Here is a 22,570-nt window from a genome sequence, read left to right on the forward strand (position 1 = left end):
ACCAAGGATATATGAGATGGTCTCATAGGCGCCCGAAGAAAATTTTCTATGGAGGGGGCCGTCTTCCTCGTTGCTATATTACATTTGGTATTTTTTATTTCTATTAAGAAAATCTTAAGAAATTTATGTTGTTTTCGTGAGCCAGAGACGGATCCGGGCCCCACCCTGCCCCTTTTTCTAGCGCCCATGGATGGCCTTAGAGTTTAACAGAAAATCAAGACCACAAGCCTTTCGTTCCAAAAGCAAAATCACTACACACATAAGTAAAACAAAAAATATTATACTAAAAATAATAGAAAACTTTCAAACTTTGAAATATATAATAAATAAATGAACTTAATAAAAATCAATAAATTGAAAAACTGCACTCACTACAGTGGTGTTAGAACATGATTTCTAAAGATTTCTGTGGGATAGCGAGGAAATTATTGGTAGAAGAAATACGTTTATTATCTATTCTTACTCGCTGAATTATGTAAAATATATTATATATATAAGTATATATTCAAACTGATCGTCTTAAAAGCTAATTAAATATAGAATATCTACAAGCAGAATCGTATATTCCAGACCCTAGCCGAACAGAAGTAGAAATTGCTAGAAAAAAAATTAAAGAAATACAAACCTTCGGGTGTTGAAGAAATTCCTACTGAAGTAATTTTAGCTGGAGGCATGAAAAAAGCGGAACAAGATACACAAACTCATTCTTCTTATCTGGAACAAGGAGGAATTGCCACAAGAGTGGAAAGAATCAATCATTTTTCCAATTCATAAAAAAGGCGACAAAGCTGATGTAATAATTACCGAGACTTTAAACTTTTGTGAACATCGTATAAGATCTTCTCAAACGTTCTATTAACAAGATTGACCCCATAAGCAGATGAAATAATTGGAGATTATCACTGCGGATTTAGCCGAAACCGATCAACTATGGACCAGATATTTACTATTCTACAAATACTCGAAAACAAATGAGAATACAATACCATTGATTTTAGAAAGGCTCATTCTCTATTAGGAAAGAATCATTGTATAACATTCTTACCGAGAAAGCTAATTAGATTAAGATATGTTTAAATGAATCCCGAAGTAAGGCCAAGTAGAAAATTCTTGTCTGCAAGGTTTCAAGTGGAGAATGGTCTGAAACGAGAAGATGCGTTGTTGTCATTATTATTCAACTTTGATCTCGAGTACGCTATAAGGATAATCAAAGATAGCAAACAGGGCCTAGAGCTGAATAGTATTCACCAGGTTACGGCGTATGCTGATAATTTAAATACGATACAATAGGGGATGATAGTAGAACAACAGAAAGAAATGCTGAGGTGTTATTAAACTGTTGCAGGGACATGGGCTTAGAAGTAAATGCAAAGTGTTACGTGCGGAAATTTTATCCACACTCTAAAAATAATCTTGGAGTGTATTGCCTGAGGAGTATGCAACCCGAAATAAAGATTTAATTTTTTTAGCGCCTCTTGCGGAAAGTTGTAAATTACGTACCTACGACGGTGCTTGAAGAGGATGGCTTAGCCATTCGATTTCTACTGTGCAAGTGGGCACTATCTGTTCTGCTATAGTCAACTGCGTATAATGTTATTATATATCACGCGTTTTCAGAATGAGTGAACTTTACAGTTTATTCCTGAAAAAGAAATCTATATTCAGATATTTTCTAAAGTATTGGTATCTAATTTTCGAAAAGTGTTATTTCGGTTTGGCGATATTGTGTGGATGAAAAATTCTGTACTGTGACACCAACTTAATTAAATCGGGAGTGAATGGAATCATATATCACTTTTGTAAATGGGTGAGTTGTTATACTAATTTGTTATCTTCTCTGATTCAAGGTATTACATTAGTTAGGAGTAAATATATTTTATATCTATTTGAATTATTTAACAGCGTGTTATTAGAACAATTTTGATTATATTTTTTTTTATAAAGAAAATTAATGCTCTGGAATTGTGGTAGAGTAGATGTTGCTACTCTATTAGACTCCTTAATTATACTTACAGAAAAACATTTTTTCTAGTATAAAAATATATATATCAGGATATAAATTTACATATGAAGAAACTACTATTCTTGTTCAAATCCATTGAAAGTATATATTGCTTGATTGAATTATTGTTATAAAGTTTTCAATTTACATATATAAGCTTTTATTTCACTATCCTAATAGCATCTTTTTTATTATTTATATCATGGTGTTTTGTTTTGCTATGCTGAAATACGCAGAAATCATATAGATGAGAATTATTATAGAAAATTAGTTAAGATTTGCACTAGGAGGATCTCGCCTAATTTCCCTCATTTAACAATTATTACTGTAGGGCATGTTTCCCTTTATAGATATTTGTCCTGGTCATTAACGGCCGGTGGCCCACGACGGAGCCATACCTAAGACACGTTACAAAAGGAAACTAAATATATGGAAGTCCGTCGGGATCGTAATACGTCAAATTACGGATGAGTTAAAATATCAAATAAAGTGGATACTTTCACATATCTAGGATCAATATTGACAGACCAGAACCACATTCACAAAGAAATTAAATATCGACTAAAAGCAAGGAATTCGTGTCATTCAGTTCAAAATCTTTTGTCGTCGTGAATTCTGTCGAGGAATTTGAAGCTTAAAATATATAAAACGATAATCATGCCTGGTGTTTGGAACGATTGTGAAACATGGTCGCTAACTCTGAGGTAAAAACATATACTGAAAGTAATTGAAAACAAGATCCTGAGATGAAGATTCAGGCCCAAAAGAAACGGGACTGAGAAATGGCGGAAACTTCATAACGAGGAGCTTCATAACTTATACCGTTTACCAAACATTGAAACATTGTTAGAGTCATCAAGTCTAGGAGACTCAGTTGGGAAGTCCTGTGGCCAGAATAGGAGAAAGTAGGAACGCTTTCAAACTTTTAACTGGAACTTCAAAGGAAATTTACCATTAGGATGACCTAGGCGCAAATGGGAAGACAATATTAAGATGGATCTCGCAGAAATTGGAATACAAAGTAGAAACTAGATCCAGTTGGCTAAGGATAGAAGTCAATGGAGAACTTTTCTGAACGCGGCATCTTGAACCTCCGGGCTCCATAGGATATGGAGTTATATATCTATAACAGAGAACTATTGAGGAAGCGAAATTATTTTATTTAGATTTTATTGTATTGTAAATGTTATCATTATTTTTGGATGACTCCTCATATACTGCAATTATAAAGGTAAAAAAAAAAGTTCTGTCGTCTTTTATGGAGGTCTCACACCGTGAGTTGAATGCGAATGGAGATAAGGCGAAGATTAGTTGTTGGCGTGGGTATATCCAACATACTACCCGGTTGTGGCAGTTCAGTTACACCGTGAACTTGCGTAACGACAGAATGAGCATGGGACCTGCACAGAGCATTATTAGAAAGTGTATGCTGTACGAGTTCAAACTGGGGTCAAACGCTGTTCCTGACGTGCGGCGGAAGATATACCAGGTCTTTGGTGAGGGTGTCGTGACTACACGGACAGTGCAGCGTTGGATTAACAAGTTTAAGGACGGTGACGAAACACTCGAAGATGCACTACGTGTCGGGAAACCAACACGTGTACAAAATGGCGATCTTTTGCAGAAATTGAGGCGATCAGCGGCTAGATGTGTGAGGAACTGGGACTACAATTCAGTGTGAGTGGAGAAACCATTGGGTAGCACGTCCGTCAACTTGGGAAGCGCTATAAGTTGAGTCGATTGGTCCCACATGATTTGACTCCGGGCCGAAAGGTAACGCGAGCAGACATCTGTATTTCTTTTGCTGTCTTGTCTGAGGAAGAAGCCATTTCTGGACAGGTTGTTGACGTGTGATGAGGACTGAATTCTGTACAAAGCTTCACGGCACCGTCACTTATGGTTAACATCCTATGAACCGGTTCCAAAGCAGACGAAACCAGCACTGCATTAGAAGAAGGTCCTCCTGTGTGTTTGGCGGACTGCTCGTAGCATCGTGCATCGGAAACTGCTACCAGCTAGTCAGAGCATCAATGCAACTGTGGACTGTCAGCAATTGAGCCGTGTTCAAGAAAAATTCAAAACTCTTGAGCCAGCATTTCTGAATCGCAAAGGGGTCCTCCTGTTAAAGGAATGAGGCTAGGCTTGAGTAAGACCTTAGGGCTGAAAGTATTTTAGTGTTAGTACTGTATCGAAAAAAAGATAGAGGTAGAAGAAGAAGTGAGAATGGTTGCTATGTGGTTTGGAAGATATCAAATGAGTTGCTTATGTAGTGTGGAGAGATTCAAGTTAGTTGATGTAAGTTAAGAGTTTGTTACAGAATAAGGTCGGAAAGTGATAAGCAGAATTAAGTTAGAGTAAGTGGATGTAATTAATTCAAGATTTGAGATGATGTTCAGAGAATAAAATGTTAGTACTGGAGAGTGAAATAAAGAGTATACTAAAAAGTGCAATGTTATTGTAGATGATTGGTGAAAAGGAATGTTTGAAGTTTTAAAGGAGGAAGTTTATAGCGTCTTAATTAAAGGTATTGATATTGTAAGATTGATTAAGGCAAGAGTTTACTTAAGCAGATTAGCAAGGAAGTTAAGAACAACAGCCGCCTGCACAAAAGCTCTTCATGGACTTCTGTCCTTTGCCAACTTTATCCATCTTAATATTGTTCTATCTGCGCCTAGATCTTCTTAATGGTCTTTTTCTGGTCGAGTCTCCAGTTAAAATTTTGGAAGTGTTCCCTACTTTGTTTATTCTGACCCGCTCACCACTTCTGACCCGCTCACCTGAGCCTCCTAGATTTAATGACACTCACAATGGTTCAATATGTAAAATGAGGGGACCATGTCGCTCATATGGCATACTCTCGAGGGGTATAGACTCACCGTTTCTCACAGACAAAGAATATACTAAAATAAACTGATAAAATCTTGAAATGTCGTGGGGAGTGAATTAGTGGAAGATTCTCGATGCAGAAGAACACAGTTACAAGAAGAAAACTAGTTACATATAAGGCGCAAAAGGAAAAGTTTCTAGTATGCTCTCAGGGAAAAGTTACACAATGTAGTTTATTAACTTAATATATTTATTACCTTCTTCCAATTTCTTCCCCCTTTTTTACTTCTAAAGCTACTAACTTGTAAGCCTGAAAGCAGCAGATTTTCCCCCCTCCATTACTTGTGAAATCAAGAGACACAGCAACAACAGCACCACAATTTCTCAACATCTTCCAAATCTGATTAGTGCCTTGTAGTTACTTTTGCAACTTTGGGTTCGAATTTCAACGGAAAATACAGGAAGAAGTACGTCTGTATATTCCTTGACTATGAGAAGGTATTGATTTCAGGAGGTCTCTAACAAGTAAAGGGTCCAAATGGATGAATCGAGTTGCGGGATGAGACATAATGCACTTGATAGAGGATGTGAAAATATGTGTATGTGCAAAGTTATAGCGACTGAGCGTCATAAGAAACGGAGGGGGAGGGGGTCAAAGTTGGTGGGAGAAGGGCTATGTTATGTTATAGAAATACCTCAAATAAACTGTTAAATCGTAAAAATAATGAAAGATAGACAATGCAAACGGTGGTAGTTTTACATATTGGCAAAAGAAGAATTGGCAGAGTAGATCGAAAACCTCCGCCGCCATCTTGAAATCCACCATTTTGAAATATGTGATATTTTTTGAAATGCAAAGGTAGTCAGGTGATATATCAGTTAGGGCCAGAATGTTCTCAAAAAGCCAATTATGAACTTTAGTAATCCTTATCTGCGCTTATTTGTAAGATGTAAGATCATCTTTATAGTTACGAAAATCTAGGAGACTGATAGGCCTACTCGTATGTTGAAAGATTGAATTATCACGAAGACATAAGTAAGTTAAACATATCTACAAGTCAAGAAAACGAAAAGTGAAATTTGATATCCACGTTGCATATTATTACATTGTTACTTATGACATTACTTTTAATTTCCATCATATAGTACCGAAGAGAACTGTTCCGGTCTGAAAGAACCGCTTCCGCTTGATTTTTTTTTGTTTTGTTTTGTTCCTGCGCTTTTGGTCGAAAACAATGTCGAATTTATATAGCTACATTTTCTTAAATTACATACTTACCAATATAGACCATAACACAATAAAATCTGATAGATTGGAATGCAATTATTACGTATTGCACGTAAACTACAGTATTTTTTCACTCAACTTTCTTTGTCCATTTTCGTAAGCAACAGCAACTTGGGACGAGCGTAGCATGTGATATCTAAATAGAGATGCAAGGGCTCGGAAAAAAACCGGCTTTTTGGAAAAAACTCGGTTTTTTCTGCTTCGCTTTTTTGCTTGGGAAATTTTGGGCTTTTTTTTTTTCAAAATTCTGCTTTAAATTGATAAACCAGATTTTGTTTCGCTTTTCTATAACACAAAAAGTCATTTAATTACTGGTTGATGCCGATAATAATATAAAACCTCTAAAATAAACCATGAATTTCGAAAAGATATTTCAAACAGTTTTACTTCTCAACATATTTACATTATGAATTCCAAAGGATTAACCAACGTATATAATAAGATTTTTTAAACCTCATACATACAAAAGTAAGCAGGGTTGGTAAGAACCATGGTTGTTTTTGAAAATGCCAAAAACCCGTTTTTGGGGGGGAGTTTAAACTAGTTTTTTTTGTTTAAACCAGTTTTTTTGGTTTAGATATTTTGCTTTATATATTTATATTACATATTGACAGAAATGCGTTTGTTTCGCCTTGGTGTTATTATGCAACAACGGGGTTATGTTGGAAGAAGCGACATAAGCTTAAAGAAGTCCGGTCAGTAAATTTCTTAAATTGAGAAACTCCCGCTCTAGCCATCGGGAAAATCCCGTCATTACTCTAAATGTAAAACAATAACGGAAAAATCCTGTTATTGCTTTGCATGTAAAATTTAAAGGTCAACGTATCATAATCAGTACGCTAAAACTGAGGTATTAAATTACAAATTTAGTACGTACATATCATTGAAAGTACAATCCAAGCTAATGTTGGAAGCTACGTAGGCAATCGATAAATTTTCCCAATTTATATCAATATATTTAAGTAACCTTGGCTTCTTTATAAAACAACAGGCGTTCAAGCATGCAGAAATATACAATTTAGTTTTGTTTCGTATCTTCAGGCTTAACATCCTTACGTAATACCGAGGTTATCAAGGATAAGACTTTCGCTTAAAGTTACATCCGAACCGCTACTTTGTTTACGCATGAAAGAAGTATTGTGGTTCGACCGAGAATTGAACATGGGACACCTTGATTAAAAGGTGAAAAGGAAATAAAACTAATGCAGATGGTTTGATGTGGGGAAACGTCATCATGAAGTTCACACTATTCGCGTTTTTCGTTCTTTTTATTTTTTGGTTTAAACCAGTTGTGTATTAAAAAAAAAAAATCAGCTGGTGTAAACCAGCCAACCCTAAAAGTAAATACTTCTTTAGAAAAATACACAAATAAGTAGCAAAATTCTATGTAGTATTTTTACTTTAAAATATTCCATACCCTTTTTTTTGGAACAAAATAAAATTAAAATAAAACATAAGAAAAATACTTAGATTTATATGATACACTTAAAAGGCAGCACATCTAGAGCTTTTGGTTGTGTATATTCTTGAAATTCTACAGTTTTATATAAGCACCATTACGGTTTACTCAGTCCTCAAGTTTTCTGTATTTTTAACAAGAGGGATTCAACATATGAAGGATGTGAGATAAGAACATGGTAACCCACAGTTTTACTATTTTAAGAAAGTAGAAATTTTCTGCTGCACAATCCAAGTCGGAAAGCTGATTTTTCACATAAGACTATAAATGAAGGATTAAACGAAGCGGTATGCGTTGCGTCTATCTAGTGCTGCATAACTCAGCAATTGAAATTTTGTTAGTTACCATGTTCTTGGCTCACACCCTTCGTATCATTATGGAACTCTCCCCACCCCACCAGCACAAAAAAATAAATAAATAAAATAAAATAAAACAAAAGGACTACGGAATATATTTAAGATAAATACAACTGCACAACAAACATAACTGAGTGGAGCTTTTGCGCTTCTATCGGGAAGTCCGGGATTCAACTCAGCATTCAACCATTCTGAAAAAGCTTTTCTTCGCTCCATTTGTGAAGTAGAAATAGTGCGTGTACTGTGAGTTGGCCGACTTCCTTTCTTATCGTTTTTAAATCGTTATTATTACTAATTACCAGCAGTGACGGTTTTGCGAAGGTTAGGGGGGCGGTCTTTCGGACTGAAGCCTGTTCTCCAAAATTACGAAATGTCTAAAACAAACAAAATATCTATAAGTTATGCCTTTACTCAAACTTTAAGCTACCGTCAAATAAAAATTACGAATGTTTAGAAAAACTAAACATTAGTAAGAAAAGAAACTATCCCAAAATACTTTTCTAAATCCGCCACTGAGCCTCAGTATAAAATGATCTTCAAGGTTGTATCCGGAAGATTATCGCTAAATATATAAACGAAACGAAATACTGTATTAGTTATGCCTGTACTCATAAACTTCAAGCTCCTCCCAAATAAAATTAGGACATTTTAGAAAACGAAACAATCAGAGAAACCCGTCCCAAAGTACGTTTCTAAATCCGCTACTGATTATTTGTATAAATTAGTATTCAAGGTTGTATCCGGAAAATTATCGCTAAATCGTTGCACAGCTACAGTATAACAGAAATGTGGAAGTACGGTTAGTTGGATATATTGAAAAACGTACGCTTTGACGGATATATAGAAAAACGTAAGTTTAACTTTTGCGCTAGAAGCTAGAGTACTAAGCTCTTAGAAATGAAACACGGATGCCAAACTAAAATGATCTAGACAAGAAAAAAAATATCGATAACTCGAAAGTTAAAATAAAGTTAAATAGCATCTAAACTTGCCCTCAAATATTACATTCTTCATGTTAACTTTAATTCGTAAAACATGTGCTCCATCCATCTTGATGGTGAATTTTAGAGCGAAATATGGCATTTAGGTAATGAAATTCTTATCTAACTATAGAATATACTATAAGAAAGCTATTTAGATAGAAAAATCATGAAAATGAAAAAAGCCAAAATTTCCAAAATTCTCGTTTTTTTCCAAAAAAGCCGGCTTTTTATGTGAAAAAAACCATCGATTCAAAAAAGCCGACTTTTTTGCATCTCTATATCTAAATGAAAAGTGGAACTACTGCAGTCGAATAGAGCAATGAAGTTGTAGCGGAAAATAAGTTATCGGGTGAGGTGGCTTCCTCGAATGTCTATCGTGTAGCATTATGTTTGATCGGTTTGTTTGAAATATGAAGCCTTCGATTATTGTGACAATGTTGGCACAGAACGCGATAATTGTGTCCTCTCCTCGATGGATTATTGTTGCATGTTCCGAACTAGTGAACCAACATTGTCACAATAATCGAAGGCGAATCAATTACGAACCAAACTTTCAACTTACAAGTATCAGTCTCCTAGATTTTCGTAAATAACTATAAAGATGATCTTAAATCTTCCAAATAAGTACAGATAATGATCATTAAAGTTCATAATTGACTTTTTGAGAACATTCTGGCCCTAATTGATATATCACATGACTATCTTCCCATTTTTTTTAAAAAAATCATATTTGAAAATGGCGGATTGCAAGATGGCGACGGAGGTTTGTGATCTACTCTGCCAATTCTTCTTTTGCCAATATATGAAATTACCACCGTTTGCATTCTCTGTCTTTCATTATTTTTACGATTTAACAGTTCATTTGATGTATTTCTATAACATAGCATAGCCCTTCTCCCACCAAATCTGACCTCTCCCCCTCCGTTTCTTATGACGCTCAGCCGCTATAACTTTGCACATATACATATTTTCACATCCTCTATCAGACGCACTATGTCTCATACCGCAACTCGATTCATCCATTTGGACCCTTTACTTGTAATTAGGTCTAGTAGAAGACCAGATAGTAATATATATAAATCAAGACATTCGGAAAGTAGAGTGTACTCGTCCTACTGAATCGAATTGGGATACATGCTAAGCTACTTTCAAAAGTTTCTGGTCTGGTTGTAAAATATCTCCCCATTGGTAATGAAGCATTCATTGCTTATAGCGTCGTTACGGAAGAAATAATATACCAATTTAAATTGCCAAGCTGCGTCAGTTCGCTGGATTCAGTCGTTGTAATCAGTCCATCATACTGCATGACAACGCGCCAGTTCTCACGTTGTTGTGATCAAGATTGCAGTGCTAAGTCTGAGTTGTATGATGGATGCTGAGTCTCCTCGAAGGCAGAATATTTCACTGCAACCTTGGCAAGAACAGCCATAAAGACTAGAATATTGTCATGTTGTATGCCAGCTCAATACACAACGACTGATTGAAATGAGTCTCCCAATGAACTGAAACAGCTAGCCAGTTGAAAGTGATACATTATTTCTTCCACAGATGGCATCATAGGCCATGAACGACTTATTATCAATGGTGCGGTAATTCAGTGTCAAAGCAAAAGCTTTTGGTAATACTCTCATAGGATCTAGTGGCACTATTTAGTTTCTGAGACGAGGTTTCCTTAAGCCATACACGTAAGGAAATAATCTTTTGGGAACGAAAGGCTAAAGGTTGATCTGTCACGTACCAGAATAATTTGTATCATTACTCGTATCTGACAAGTTGACATATAACCAAAGCCAAGGGACTTGCCCATTTACTTTCATTTATGTTACCTATTTTTCTAACCTCTCTAATGCTTTGAACACAAAAGATATCGTCTATAGAAATACTTCATTGACAACTAAATAAATACAGTGTTGTTTGTTTTTCAGACAATCCGGGCACACAAGCTTTTATTAGCAATGACCAGCCCCGTATTCGAAGCAATGTTTTACGGGGATCTGGCAGAGGAAGGGACTGTTACGATATCAGATGTGCAACCTGATATCTTTCGTGATCTCCTCGAGTAAGTAAAGTGACATCCTTAAAGAAAGTTTATTTATAGAAGTCACTTCCAACTGACGTGATAGCGGGGTCTTTTAAATATCAGAAAAGCAGAGAGAAACATCGTGTAAAGGAGGGGAAAGGAGAAGGTAGGCGCATGGAATAGATGTTATTGAAAGTGCAAGCGTAGTCATGAAATCAGGAGTAGTATGCCAGGGAAACGATCGACTACGTTAGCGATGTGATTGTTTGCCTGGCATCACTGACGTCACATCTTTCATGTGTTATCTGCTAGCTCCTTTCTCTCTCCTTGTGGTTTAGTGAGAATGGATGCAGAAAACCGTGACCTTACTGAGTATTCAGTTGGTCGTGGCTGATTTAGTGGATATTTCCATTGGTTATTTAGTACTCAAAGATAATCATTAAATTATTAAAATAATCTATATTTATTTATTGTTTTTCGATGTGATTGCTTGCTTTTCATGAACTACATTTCAACTCCTTCTCTCTCCGGCTGGTTTAGTGAGAAGGGGAGCAGAAAACTGTGACTTTACTAAGTATTCAGTTGGAAATGTTTGATGTAGAGTGTATATTTCCATTGTATATTCACTACTCAAAGACAGTCAGTTGGAAATGGTTGATTTAGTGTGTATATTTAAATTATTGACTACTCAAAAATAATCAGTTGGAAATGGCTGATTTGGAATGTATATTTCTATTGTTTGTTTACTACTCAAAGACACAGTTGGAAACTGCTGATTTAGAGTGTATATTTGCATTGTTTATTTACTACTCAGTTGGAAATGGCTGATTTAGAGTGTATATTTCCGTTTTTTCTTTACTGCTCAAAAACAATCAGTTGAAAATGGCTGATTTGGAATGTATATTTCCATTGTTTGTTTACTACTCAAAAACAATCAATTGGAATTGGCTGATTTAGAGTGTATATTTCCATTGTTTATTTACTATTAAAAGATAATAATTAAACCATTAAAAACAATATTTATTTATTTATTTATTGTTTTGAATTTTCATTTTTTGTCAATTAGTTATTGTTGAGAAGAATTACGGATATTGTGTTACGGAATACTACCATATGCCTCTATATCGAATGTTAGTTGTTAGGATAGATTCTGTGCAAATAAATCATGTTGAATTGAAATCAGATCAAGATGGATAAAGTATTCTAGAAATCTTTTGTATATTCTCATGTAGTGGAATCTATCTTTCATTATGTTAATATGGTTATGTGAGGATAGTTGGATCATATTTAGTAAAGGAAACTCTTAAGGGGAGTATGGAAGTATAGTGCAATAAATGGCTTATGAATCATAAATGTATTTATGTTTTGTCTTATAAGGACGTTTAAGCCTAACTAAGGGTTAATGAACACACTCTCATGAATGATGAGTTTTCTCTTGTGAATGTAGGATAATATTAATTAGTGACGCAGTTATAGTTTATACATTCACTTACAAATCTAATATTGGATTAGGCTTTAAGTTTGTAACTCTTTTGAAAAGTTAACTAATATTAAAACAGTTCCAATTTTATTGATAATCTTCTAATAGTTATATAGACGAGATTTACATTTTAAGGCGAAATCTGAAGCACTTCCGTTCATTTGATGCTCCTCAACCGGAAATCGAAACCAAGACCTGCACAAGTTTTTGCTATGTGTGAATTTACCGAAGAATACGATTCATTCAAACATAATGTACATAAGACAAGAGATTTTCAGTCCTTAGAATATTACATAATTCTGCACTTAGAATGTAAAATACTGTATATCTTATTACTAGCAATTCACGGCTATGAACCGAACCTAGGGTTACGAATGATACAATAATTATTTTAAATGGCCACGGAGGGTTCCGAATTGATTTACGGAGTTCAAACTTCAAAAAACCTTCCAACTCTCTTAGTTAAACCCAACTTAAACAGATTAAAACTGCAAGTGAGGTCAGGGTTAAAGATTACGCAGTTACATATTTATTACATAGATATTTATGTTGTAATCCAAAACTAACATCCCTTTTGAAACAACAAATTAGTTTTCAACTTTTTATGCGAGTTCTTTTTCTCTTTTCATTTCTTGCAGCTAGTATTTATAACCCATTCATATAACCTCGGTAACAGATTGTTCTTGAAAAGTTTACCAATGTTAAAAAGTAAATAATCGTTCTTCAAGTGCTGAGCTTTGTAATTACTTTTGAATGTGTTTTTTTTTCCACGAATCCATTTCACAAAATAAATATATGTGTATATTTAACTGTTCTCTGAAGATATACAGCACTCTCTCTCTCTCATGGACGTTGCAATCAATACCCTTCCGGCGATTGTTTGCTAAGTTCTCGTTGGTTCACCATGTACTACAGGATCAGCAATCAAGTTAATCCTGAAAATTACCGTTTCGCTGCGAGAGCTATTAAGTAGTGGTGGTAGAAGATTCCCGTAACACCAGAAGCAGAAACAAAGATGTGCTGATTCAGCTGTCGATAAAATCTTTAAAAAGGTACCATTAAATAAATGCAAGGAATAAATTAAAGGGGACATTTCCGAATATTTTCTTTTTCACTTAATTTCTTACAGATTTTTGCTGTTATAAAATTCAAACATTGAAATTTTATTTACTTTAAGATTGGGAAATTGTATTTGTGAATTATGCTAAAACACATTTCATTCTAAAGTCTTGTCACAAATAATATCTTTCTCGTTGGTCGGAAATAAGACTTAATAATAATATGCATATGAAGAAGTAAACGGTTCTCGTAAGAAGTGAACAATGGCTGAATCTGATTATACTTCTTTCTTACCAGAGATTGATTGCACTATGAGTCATCCTGAAAATTATGTCATCGAGATAATTCGTGGGAATGTCTCCTTCCATAGAGACACGTTTTCGTGAGTATATAACTTTAAAACTTCTACCACATAAAACAAATCTTTATTCGAAATATTTTACAGTACGCACTATATAGCTATGGAATGCATTTCTCTAAGTAGAAGGTAACGAAAGAACGTCTCATTCAGACAGGTTAGAATCAATGCCTTCTAATATATTTCCTCGTGCATTTGCTTCTCTAAGGCTCCTTCTTGACTAAGCGGTTAGGGTACGTGTCTTTGGCGTGAGAGATTCGGGTTCGATTTTCGGCGGGTGCTCATGTGGTTCGCGATCCTATGTTAAGAGCCTGACATACTGAAAATAATTCAAAATTTACCATTTTTCTCTTGCTTGTTTTTCATAAGTGAAAGGAGATAATGAAATGCAACTTACCACAATCATAGGCAATGTTATTCTACAATAGAAAATATGAACCTGAAGAATTTTCAGTGTCACCTGAATAATATTTTCAACAATATCTAAGTTAAGGCAGCTACAAGAGGGGCGAACTCATTTGCATTTGATTACGTATCATGTTGGTTGGAATCGTGTGAACTACTTTTTAAATAACATTGTTATTTAATTTTAATGTCTATACATTAAAACTATTTTTTATTACAAACTAATTACAACTATTATTTAAAAAGTAGTTAACAGGGCACCAAGATAGCATGATACGTAATCAAATGCAGTTTGAGTTCTTTCCTCTAGTCGATGACTTAACTTAGATTTTGGAGGAAATGTTATTCTGGTAACACTGTAAATCTATGAATGGCAACTCTGAAAATTCATTAGGTTGATATAGGGCCATATAAAAAGTGTCCGCGGTTTTTTATTACATTTTTGAACAAAAAATCTTTATTGAGAATCAATTTTAAGTACATATTGACCATTATTATCTATGACCTTTTGCCATTTTTCGAGTAGCTTCGTAATTCATTCGGTGTAGAACTTCTGTGGTTTATCATCGAAAATTTTTTGGCCAAGTGATTTTCAGCGGCGCTTCGATGGGACAATTTTTATTATCAAAAGAGGTTTGCAGAGACTGAAACAAATGGTAGTCAGACGATGCAAGGTCCGGGATATACGGTGGATGCATCAGAACTTCCCAACCAAGTCCCGTCAATTTGTTCCGAGTCACCAAAGATCATCCGAGAATTGGCCAACAAAAAGAAAGCTGTTTTCCATCAAGATAATGCCAATCTTTAATGATCCAGAGCAATTTTTGGCCAAGTTTTTCGGCCATAAACCACAGAAGTTCTACACCGATGGAATTATGAAAAAAGGCAAAATGTAATAGATAATAATGGTCAATATATATGTGATTAAAATTGATTTTCAATAGATATATATTATGTTCAAAAATGTACCAAAAACCGTGGAGGTTATTTATATTACCTTTTATTTTCTGTTGTGTAATAACCCCTTTCTGCATGATTTTTATCTTTTAGCGAAAAAAGAATTATTGGAAATCCTCATATGGGAACTTGAAAAATGAATTAAAACTTGAATTTTAGATTTTTTTTACTTAATTCTGACGAGAAATAAGTAAGTGTCTTATATGACACACTTACAACTCACAAAGAACATGCCAGATGACACCAAAATCTCTTATTCATACACGACAATATCTCACACAGCAGACAAAGCAGTCATTTGGTGCCTTTGATATATCACAAAAAAAGCTAAAGTGAAAAAAGAGTATGTGCCATATAGGGCACGGCCATGCAGTAAGAGGTTAACTACAATTGTGGTAAGTTGCATTTTATTTTCTCCTTTAATTTATGAATAAACAAGCAAAAGAAAAGTGGTAAATTTTGTATTTTTTTAAAAAAAATATGTCAGGCTCTCAAACTGTAGGTATATGTCTCATATAGCCTCGCTGCTGGAAAGGGATGCTAAACTGAAAATCTAATCATTTGCTTCTGTATTTTAGAATTTATCTTTTTTATTATTTTACTTCTAATTCTTTTTCTATGTGTTTAGTATATGTTCCCTTGCATTAGCTATTCCCATATGAATTATTAAATGGTTAAATATAAGAATAGGCAAAGTGCCTTAACATCGCTATTTAAATGACATATTATACATAAATTCTACAGTGCTATTAGCATTTAACGGAAAAGAATGCCTAAAGATCAGAAGTATATCAATCGGTAGATGTTACCTAGTAGAACGAAAAAAAAAAAAAAAAACGACTCAGTGTAAAAGGCCATGCGTAGTTTTTGAGAAAATTGAGAAAAGTAAATCATTTTCAAAACCTAAAAGTTGATGTTCAACAAAAACCATAGTGCCTATTAAGATGAAACTGATACACCCTCATGACACTAGCAGCATGACCGTTGTAGCCCAAAATTTTAAAAGGCTCTTATACTTCATTTGGTGTTTAACGAGAAACAAAATATTCGAACAGGAAACATATAACAATCGATAGATTTAATTAAATCCAACAAAATGAAATGAGTGAGTATCAATCCTCATTTCGCAGAAAATCGATAGAAACAAGTTTCATATGGTAAATCTAAGAATGAATGCTGTGTGTTAAGCTAAAACTTTTTCATTTTAATGCTTACAGGACTACAAGCAAGACGTTAGTATGCAGTATGGTTAAGAGATAAAGCATACAATTATGGTTTAAATTGTAATTTTTATTTTACTATGATATTATCTATAGATAATACATATATTGATCGAATATCGCATTGAAATCAACAAAATGATATGCTTGCAGGTGAATTATCATGTGCCATAAAAATTTGTTTCTCGCGATTTTCTCGTAAACTACGCATGATAATTCACCTTCAAGCATATTATTTTCTTGCCATTCTGATGCAGTTAGTATACAGAAGTTTTTATTTTGCTGCAAAAGTTTTTGTTATTATTATTAATTTATGCACTCTATAAGAAAAATATAAACCGTTAAGTGCCAGATTGTATCTGGTGCCTTCCATTTCAACTCAGGCAAAAACATTTAAAATTGTACCATCACCATCTCAGATATTGTTGAAACTTCTTTTATAGCAACTAGACATGTTTATAAGAGACCCATATTTTTTGTTTTATCGAAAAAAAAAAATTCCGCCAAGTAATGGGCCATCAAAGACGGGGAGTACAATTTATGAATTGTAGAAGACATGGAAAATGGTCAACTTCGGATCCTCACCGTTCGGCTATGGAGACAGGTAGAGTTATAATTGTTCTTGTTGTATGTACATAGGGATATAAATAAACTATATTTTATTTTAGTTTGATTTCCGCATGCGTATCTTTTTGTACATAAATTAACAAATGAACGTCAATTTATCTGAAAAGTCGAAGTTTGCGAATTTTTTTCGAGCACTTTAGGTTTGAATTTTAAAATTCTGTTTTCACGGTTGGTAAGACCTAGTTATCCGCTTTCCGAAAAAAGTTTTGTATCGCTTCTGTGTGCAACCATTTTGTCGCAAAAATCGAGAAATTGTAAAAGTTTCAAAAATCGCCATTTTCGGGCGCCATTTTCTCGAAAACACCATCTTTTAAAATTCTGAAATTTTGTCAGATGGTTCAACTTCACATTAATAATAAACACACCAAATATCATTCTTGACCAATGTTTCATGAATTAACTGCAGCCTTTTAAAGTTAGAGAAATTTCATTAACTTTGATGTCACAGTTAGCAACACTGGGAACAATAAAAGTGCAATGATTTGATGATGTTTGTAGTTCACATTCATTAAATGAAGAATAAAAGGTTTTCTTGACTTTTTTTTATTATTTTGATCAAGAAGGCTCTCTGAAATAGTAAAATGAGCTTCCCCCTACTCCTCCGTTTTCTTAAACCGATATAATCTGAGGTGGAAATTACGATTACGAAAGGCACAAATTTCAAGTTCACTTACTTAAAATGGTCTTCGGAAACAAAATTTCACTGATTTTTTTAATTTTTTTTATTTTTTTACATGGACCAATCATTTGCTTGGTTGGTGTCGTCTTCGCTAATAACATGTAACCGTGCAGGTGCTCCAATAGGTGTTGGCTCACTCACAATTTGTCCAGAAGTGGATCTAGGGGGAAGAAACTTTTTTATTTTATATATAAATAAAACTGATCTCAGAGTTTGGAGCTCTTAAAAGTAGCTCTAAGTAGCAGTATTACCCCCCCCCTTCCAGAAGTCCGTCCTGGATCCGCCCCTGCGTAGAACATTGTCGATAGTCACAAATGTTGAAGGTCCATGTGAAAGCATAAACAGCACTTCAACTTCAAGTAATTCATGATTTATTCATAATATTTCTGCTACGCACCACTGGTTATCATACATATATGTATGTAACAAAAGTTCCTTTTTGCAGATTTCTTAAATCTACACTTTGAATTGCAGAAGTTCGATTTTGGGGAAAGCATGAGGTTAGTTCATGGTGACCCGTTACTGCAATAAGAACTTCGCCATTTTCCGAAAGCCAAAGATGACTTCGTTGAATACCAGTTACCGGTCGCATACTTTCCCTTTTTTTCTTCCGGAAGTCGTCGAATTCAGTTCCAGGCAACAAAACGAGAGTAATACGCGGAGTTTGTACTTGCACTATACTCACGAATTCTTCTGCGGTTTTAGTGGGGGCGTGGTGGCTCAGTGGTAGAGCGTTCACCTTGGGTGCTTGGGGTCCCTGGTTCCATCCCAGATCGCGCCGTGTGGGCTTTGTGGTGGACAAACACCGTACTCGTGGGTTTTCTCGGGGCTATCCCCTTTCCTCCCACTTTCTGCATTCCACCATTTCATTCATTTCTCATAAATACCGTCTCCTTTAGCCTAACCGGCATAATCGTGGGACGTAAAAGTTAAAGATTTCATTTCATTTCTTCTTCTGCGGTTTTAATACTGCGTATCTGTATTTGCCTAAGGTTATGCCGTTTTGCCAGATTCTTTAACCACCCACCCCACCTCAATACCGTCGCAGAGACCCTTGCATGGCCGGTTTCACTGCAAAACCACTGCTTTATCGGACCTGTCTGCATCTCGAACATCTGAAAGCGATTTTTAAAGTGGGATGCAGCACCATCAGAAATCACTGACACGGTTTGGAAAATTGTAGACACTTATTTTCTCGTATTCAAACCTTTTTCTATAAAATATATTTTCCCTTTTCTTCGAGTATTTTTAGAATCTTGTCTATGGCTATGAGTACATGAGCCGAATCGTGTGTTTTATTGTCGTTTGTTACAACAAAACTGTCAGTTGTTTTATATTCCGGTGATAACTCTGAATTTCATTTTGCAGAATAACAGTCCAGTTTTCAGCGAAGACCACATGAAGTAAAATAGAATTTGTATCTTGAAATTTTATACGGTGCTTTTCGTTAGCAATGAATCCTCTTTGGATTTTCTTGATGTAATCATGAATTACAATTCTTACAGTTAAACCAGCAATGTACGATACGAAAGCAGAAAGTGGCACAGTTTTTTTTTTTTAACGAGATTATTGTTTTCCCATATGGCATACGTAACACTTTTATTTTCATCAGGATCAATAATTAAAGACTCCACACTTATTCCTTCCACTCCAGGACATTCACCACATTCTTGAAAGAAGACAGTAGTCATTTTCTACGGATCATACTACTAAAGGAAATAGATCACTCATGACAGCTTCAATACAGGCTGCACCTTTGATTTGTAGCAATGCAGTAGCAGCTAACTTAAAATTTGCACAACACACACACATACACACTTCCCTCGCAAGTTGGGGACTGACCCCTTCAGTCGAATACTGTAAAATTCCAAGTGAACCATTCTTATGTTGGGATTGTTCTGTTTAAAAAGTTAGTAAATTTCTTTGGAACGCGTAAGAAAACGTTTCAATTTTTTTAACTTTAGTCCTTTTTTGATCACTGTAATGGCATCGCACTTAATTGAGGCTTTGTCTTGAGCATTCCAAATCATCACTGAGGTAATAGTTCAGGCTTTTTGTAGATCATGAGAATTTATTGGATGGCCATTTCAAATTTGAATGGCCGTTTATTGGAGTAAACTTAAAATTTGTGTTTCGTAATCGTAATTTCCACCTCAGATTATTTCGGTTTAAGAAAACGAAGAAGAGGGGGAGGCTCATTTTACTATTTCAGAGAGCCTTCTTGATCAAAATAATGAAAAAAAAAAAAACAGTCAAGAAAACCTTTTATTCTTCATTTAATGAATGTGAACAACAAACATCATCAAACCATTGCACTTTTATTGTTCCCAATGTTGCTAACTGTGACATCAAAGTTAACGAAACTTCTCTAACTTTAAAAGGCTGCAGTTAATTCATGAAGCATTGGTCGAGAATGGTATTTGGTGCGTTTATTATTCATGTAAAGTAGAACCATCTGACAAAATTTCAGAATTTTAAAAGATGGTGTTTTCGAGAAAATGGCGCCCGAAAATGGCGATTTTTGAAACTTTTACAATTTCTCGAATTTTTTGCGACAAAATAGTTGCACACAGAAGCGATACAATTTTTTTTTCGGAAAGCGGGTAACCAGGTCTTACCAACCGTGAAAACAGAATTTTAAAATTCGAACTGAAAGTGCTCGAAAAAAATTCGCAAACTTCGACTTTTCAGATAAATTGACGTTCATTTGTTAATTTATGTACAAAAAGATACGCATGCGCAAACCAAACTATAATAAAATATAGTTTATTTATATCCCTATGTACATACAACAAGAACAATTATAACTCTACCTGTCTCCATAGCCGAATGGTGAGGATCCGAAGTTGACCATTTTCCATGTCTTCTACAATTCATAAATTGTACTCCCCGTCTTTGATGGCCCATTACTTGGCGGAAATTTTTTTTTCGATAAAACAAAAAATATGGGTCTCTTATAAACATGTCTAGTTGCTATAAAAGAAGTTTCAACAATATCTGAGATGGTGATGGTACATGCTCTGTCTGAATTGAGATGGAAGACACCATCTATTGTTTGGTTTCTGCTGACAGTGACTCATATACCACTCGTATATAAATAAATACACTTTTTAATTTATAAAGCATCAGTGCATTTTAATTCTCAATATTTGTATTCATTTTTGTGTTTGCTATACTAGCGGAATACCCGTTTTCCACACGGGAAAAATACGTGTCATTTTGGACATAAAGGGGTGAATTTTGATTTAAACAGCATCGGAAATGTCACTATTAGTCTCATCAGCGACTCCGAAAACTAGCGTCTCATCAGCGACACTATCATCGGTCATTTTCAATAATTTTTATAGGCTATCAAAGTGAAATGATAAAAACCATCGCAGGCCAGAATCTCATGTATGTTGAAAATTTGATCGAGATAGGTCGAGTGATTGAAGAGTTATTGTCACAAACATAGTCACTTTCAATTTATATGTATATAGATTAAAAGAGAATTTACGACTGTTTTACAGCTGAAGGGCACTTAAATCCTGATAAAAAATAGGTAGACTACAATTTGAGAAGGACAACTACTGTATAACTACGTACATCATTTTCATTTTAATTACTTTGTATTTTTCTTCCAGTATATTTTCTTTATTAAAACGCAACTATCTTGTCCAATACTATCTGCTTACAATATTCTCTATTTCTAGGTTTGTGTACACAGGTAATATTGCCCTTACGTCATCTGACCAAGCACGCCATCTGTGTTATGCAGCGAAAAAATACTTGCTACAGGATCTAGTGGAAGAATGCATAAGGTTCATGTGGCAGGATCTATGTCCCGAAAATGTTTTGCAAGCATATGAGTTTGCCAAGTTGTTTGATGAGAGTGTTATGATGGAAGTTTGTCTTGGAGTAAGTAAACTACGATTTTTCGTATTTCATTTCTCATATGTAAGCAAGAATAGTTACATGTAGAATACATGTAGAATAGTTACATGTAGAATACAGAGCGGTGCATATTATTTCTACTAATTTCAAGTGGCAATTATTTTTAAATAAGAACAAGAAGAAAGCCGTGAAATGGAGGTTCACACATTTGCATTTAATTCAGTACGTATGCCAATGTTAACATGTCCTGAAAACAAAACCACAATATGTTCTCCGCCTGCATTGAAAGACGTCTATCACGTATTTAACTTTTTTCATGAGGGAAGTGTCATCGAAATTTCCGAAACTGAAACCGATTTTCGGAACCAGTTTTCGAAACCGATTTTCAAAACTCAAAAACCATTGCCGATTTTGATTGTCTCCCCATTATAAAAGTACTTTGAGGCAAATAAGAATGCTCGAATTAGGAGGAACGGTATTCTCTTTCTTTTAATTAAGATTGCTATTGCCTCAACACAACGTTCCCTTTATAACCAGTGTTCGAAAATAGAAGTGAGAATCTCTACGCCTTCTCATATATATAGGTTTTGCATATGAAAAACTACTATAAATATGCCACATTGACTTGATTCCTAGTCTTCCGTTGCAAGCGCTGCTATCGGCTGAAGGAATTCCAGTCGCTTTCTCTCGCTTAGCAACAGCTGAACCATTATTGGCTCAACACGTGGGTGTGTGAGGGTGTGAGTGTTAGTTCGCATTTTTGCCACGGCACAAGACATTTTGACAGCACAATAAATCTTGTAATTGCTAGATATTGTTGCAATTAGAACTAATAATAATTGTTATTGTAATGTCTAAGGCACTAGAGACTAGAGACTGCCAAAGGCACGACCCGAATTTTTCAGTCAAGTCCTATCCATCCCGAAAGTATCTAGGCCTAGCCCATCTCGGGTCCGGAAAATGTTTTGAGGTCTTTGG

The 22,570-nt window shown here is 34.9% G+C and overlaps 1 protein-coding gene across 1 annotated transcript in view; it reads left to right on the top strand.

Moving 5' to 3' along the window:
• LOC145672610 (BTB/POZ domain-containing protein 2-like) overlaps nt 1-22,570 on the top strand; it is a 72,833-nt gene that overhangs the window by 44,635 nt on the left and 5,628 nt on the right. The window contains exons 3-4 of the mRNA XM_081741771.1: nt 10,840-10,973; nt 21,412-21,616. Coding sequence (XP_081597897.1) covers nt 10,840-10,973; nt 21,412-21,616 — 339 coding nt within the window. The remainder of the gene's footprint in view (nt 1-10,839; nt 10,974-21,411; nt 21,617-22,570) is intronic.

This window comes from Thermobia domestica, chromosome 2, assembly GCF_964235325.1.
Source record: "Thermobia domestica chromosome 2, izTheDome1.hap1.1, whole genome shotgun sequence".
Classification (NCBI taxonomy): Eukaryota; Metazoa; Arthropoda; class Insecta; order Zygentoma; family Lepismatidae; genus Thermobia; species Thermobia domestica.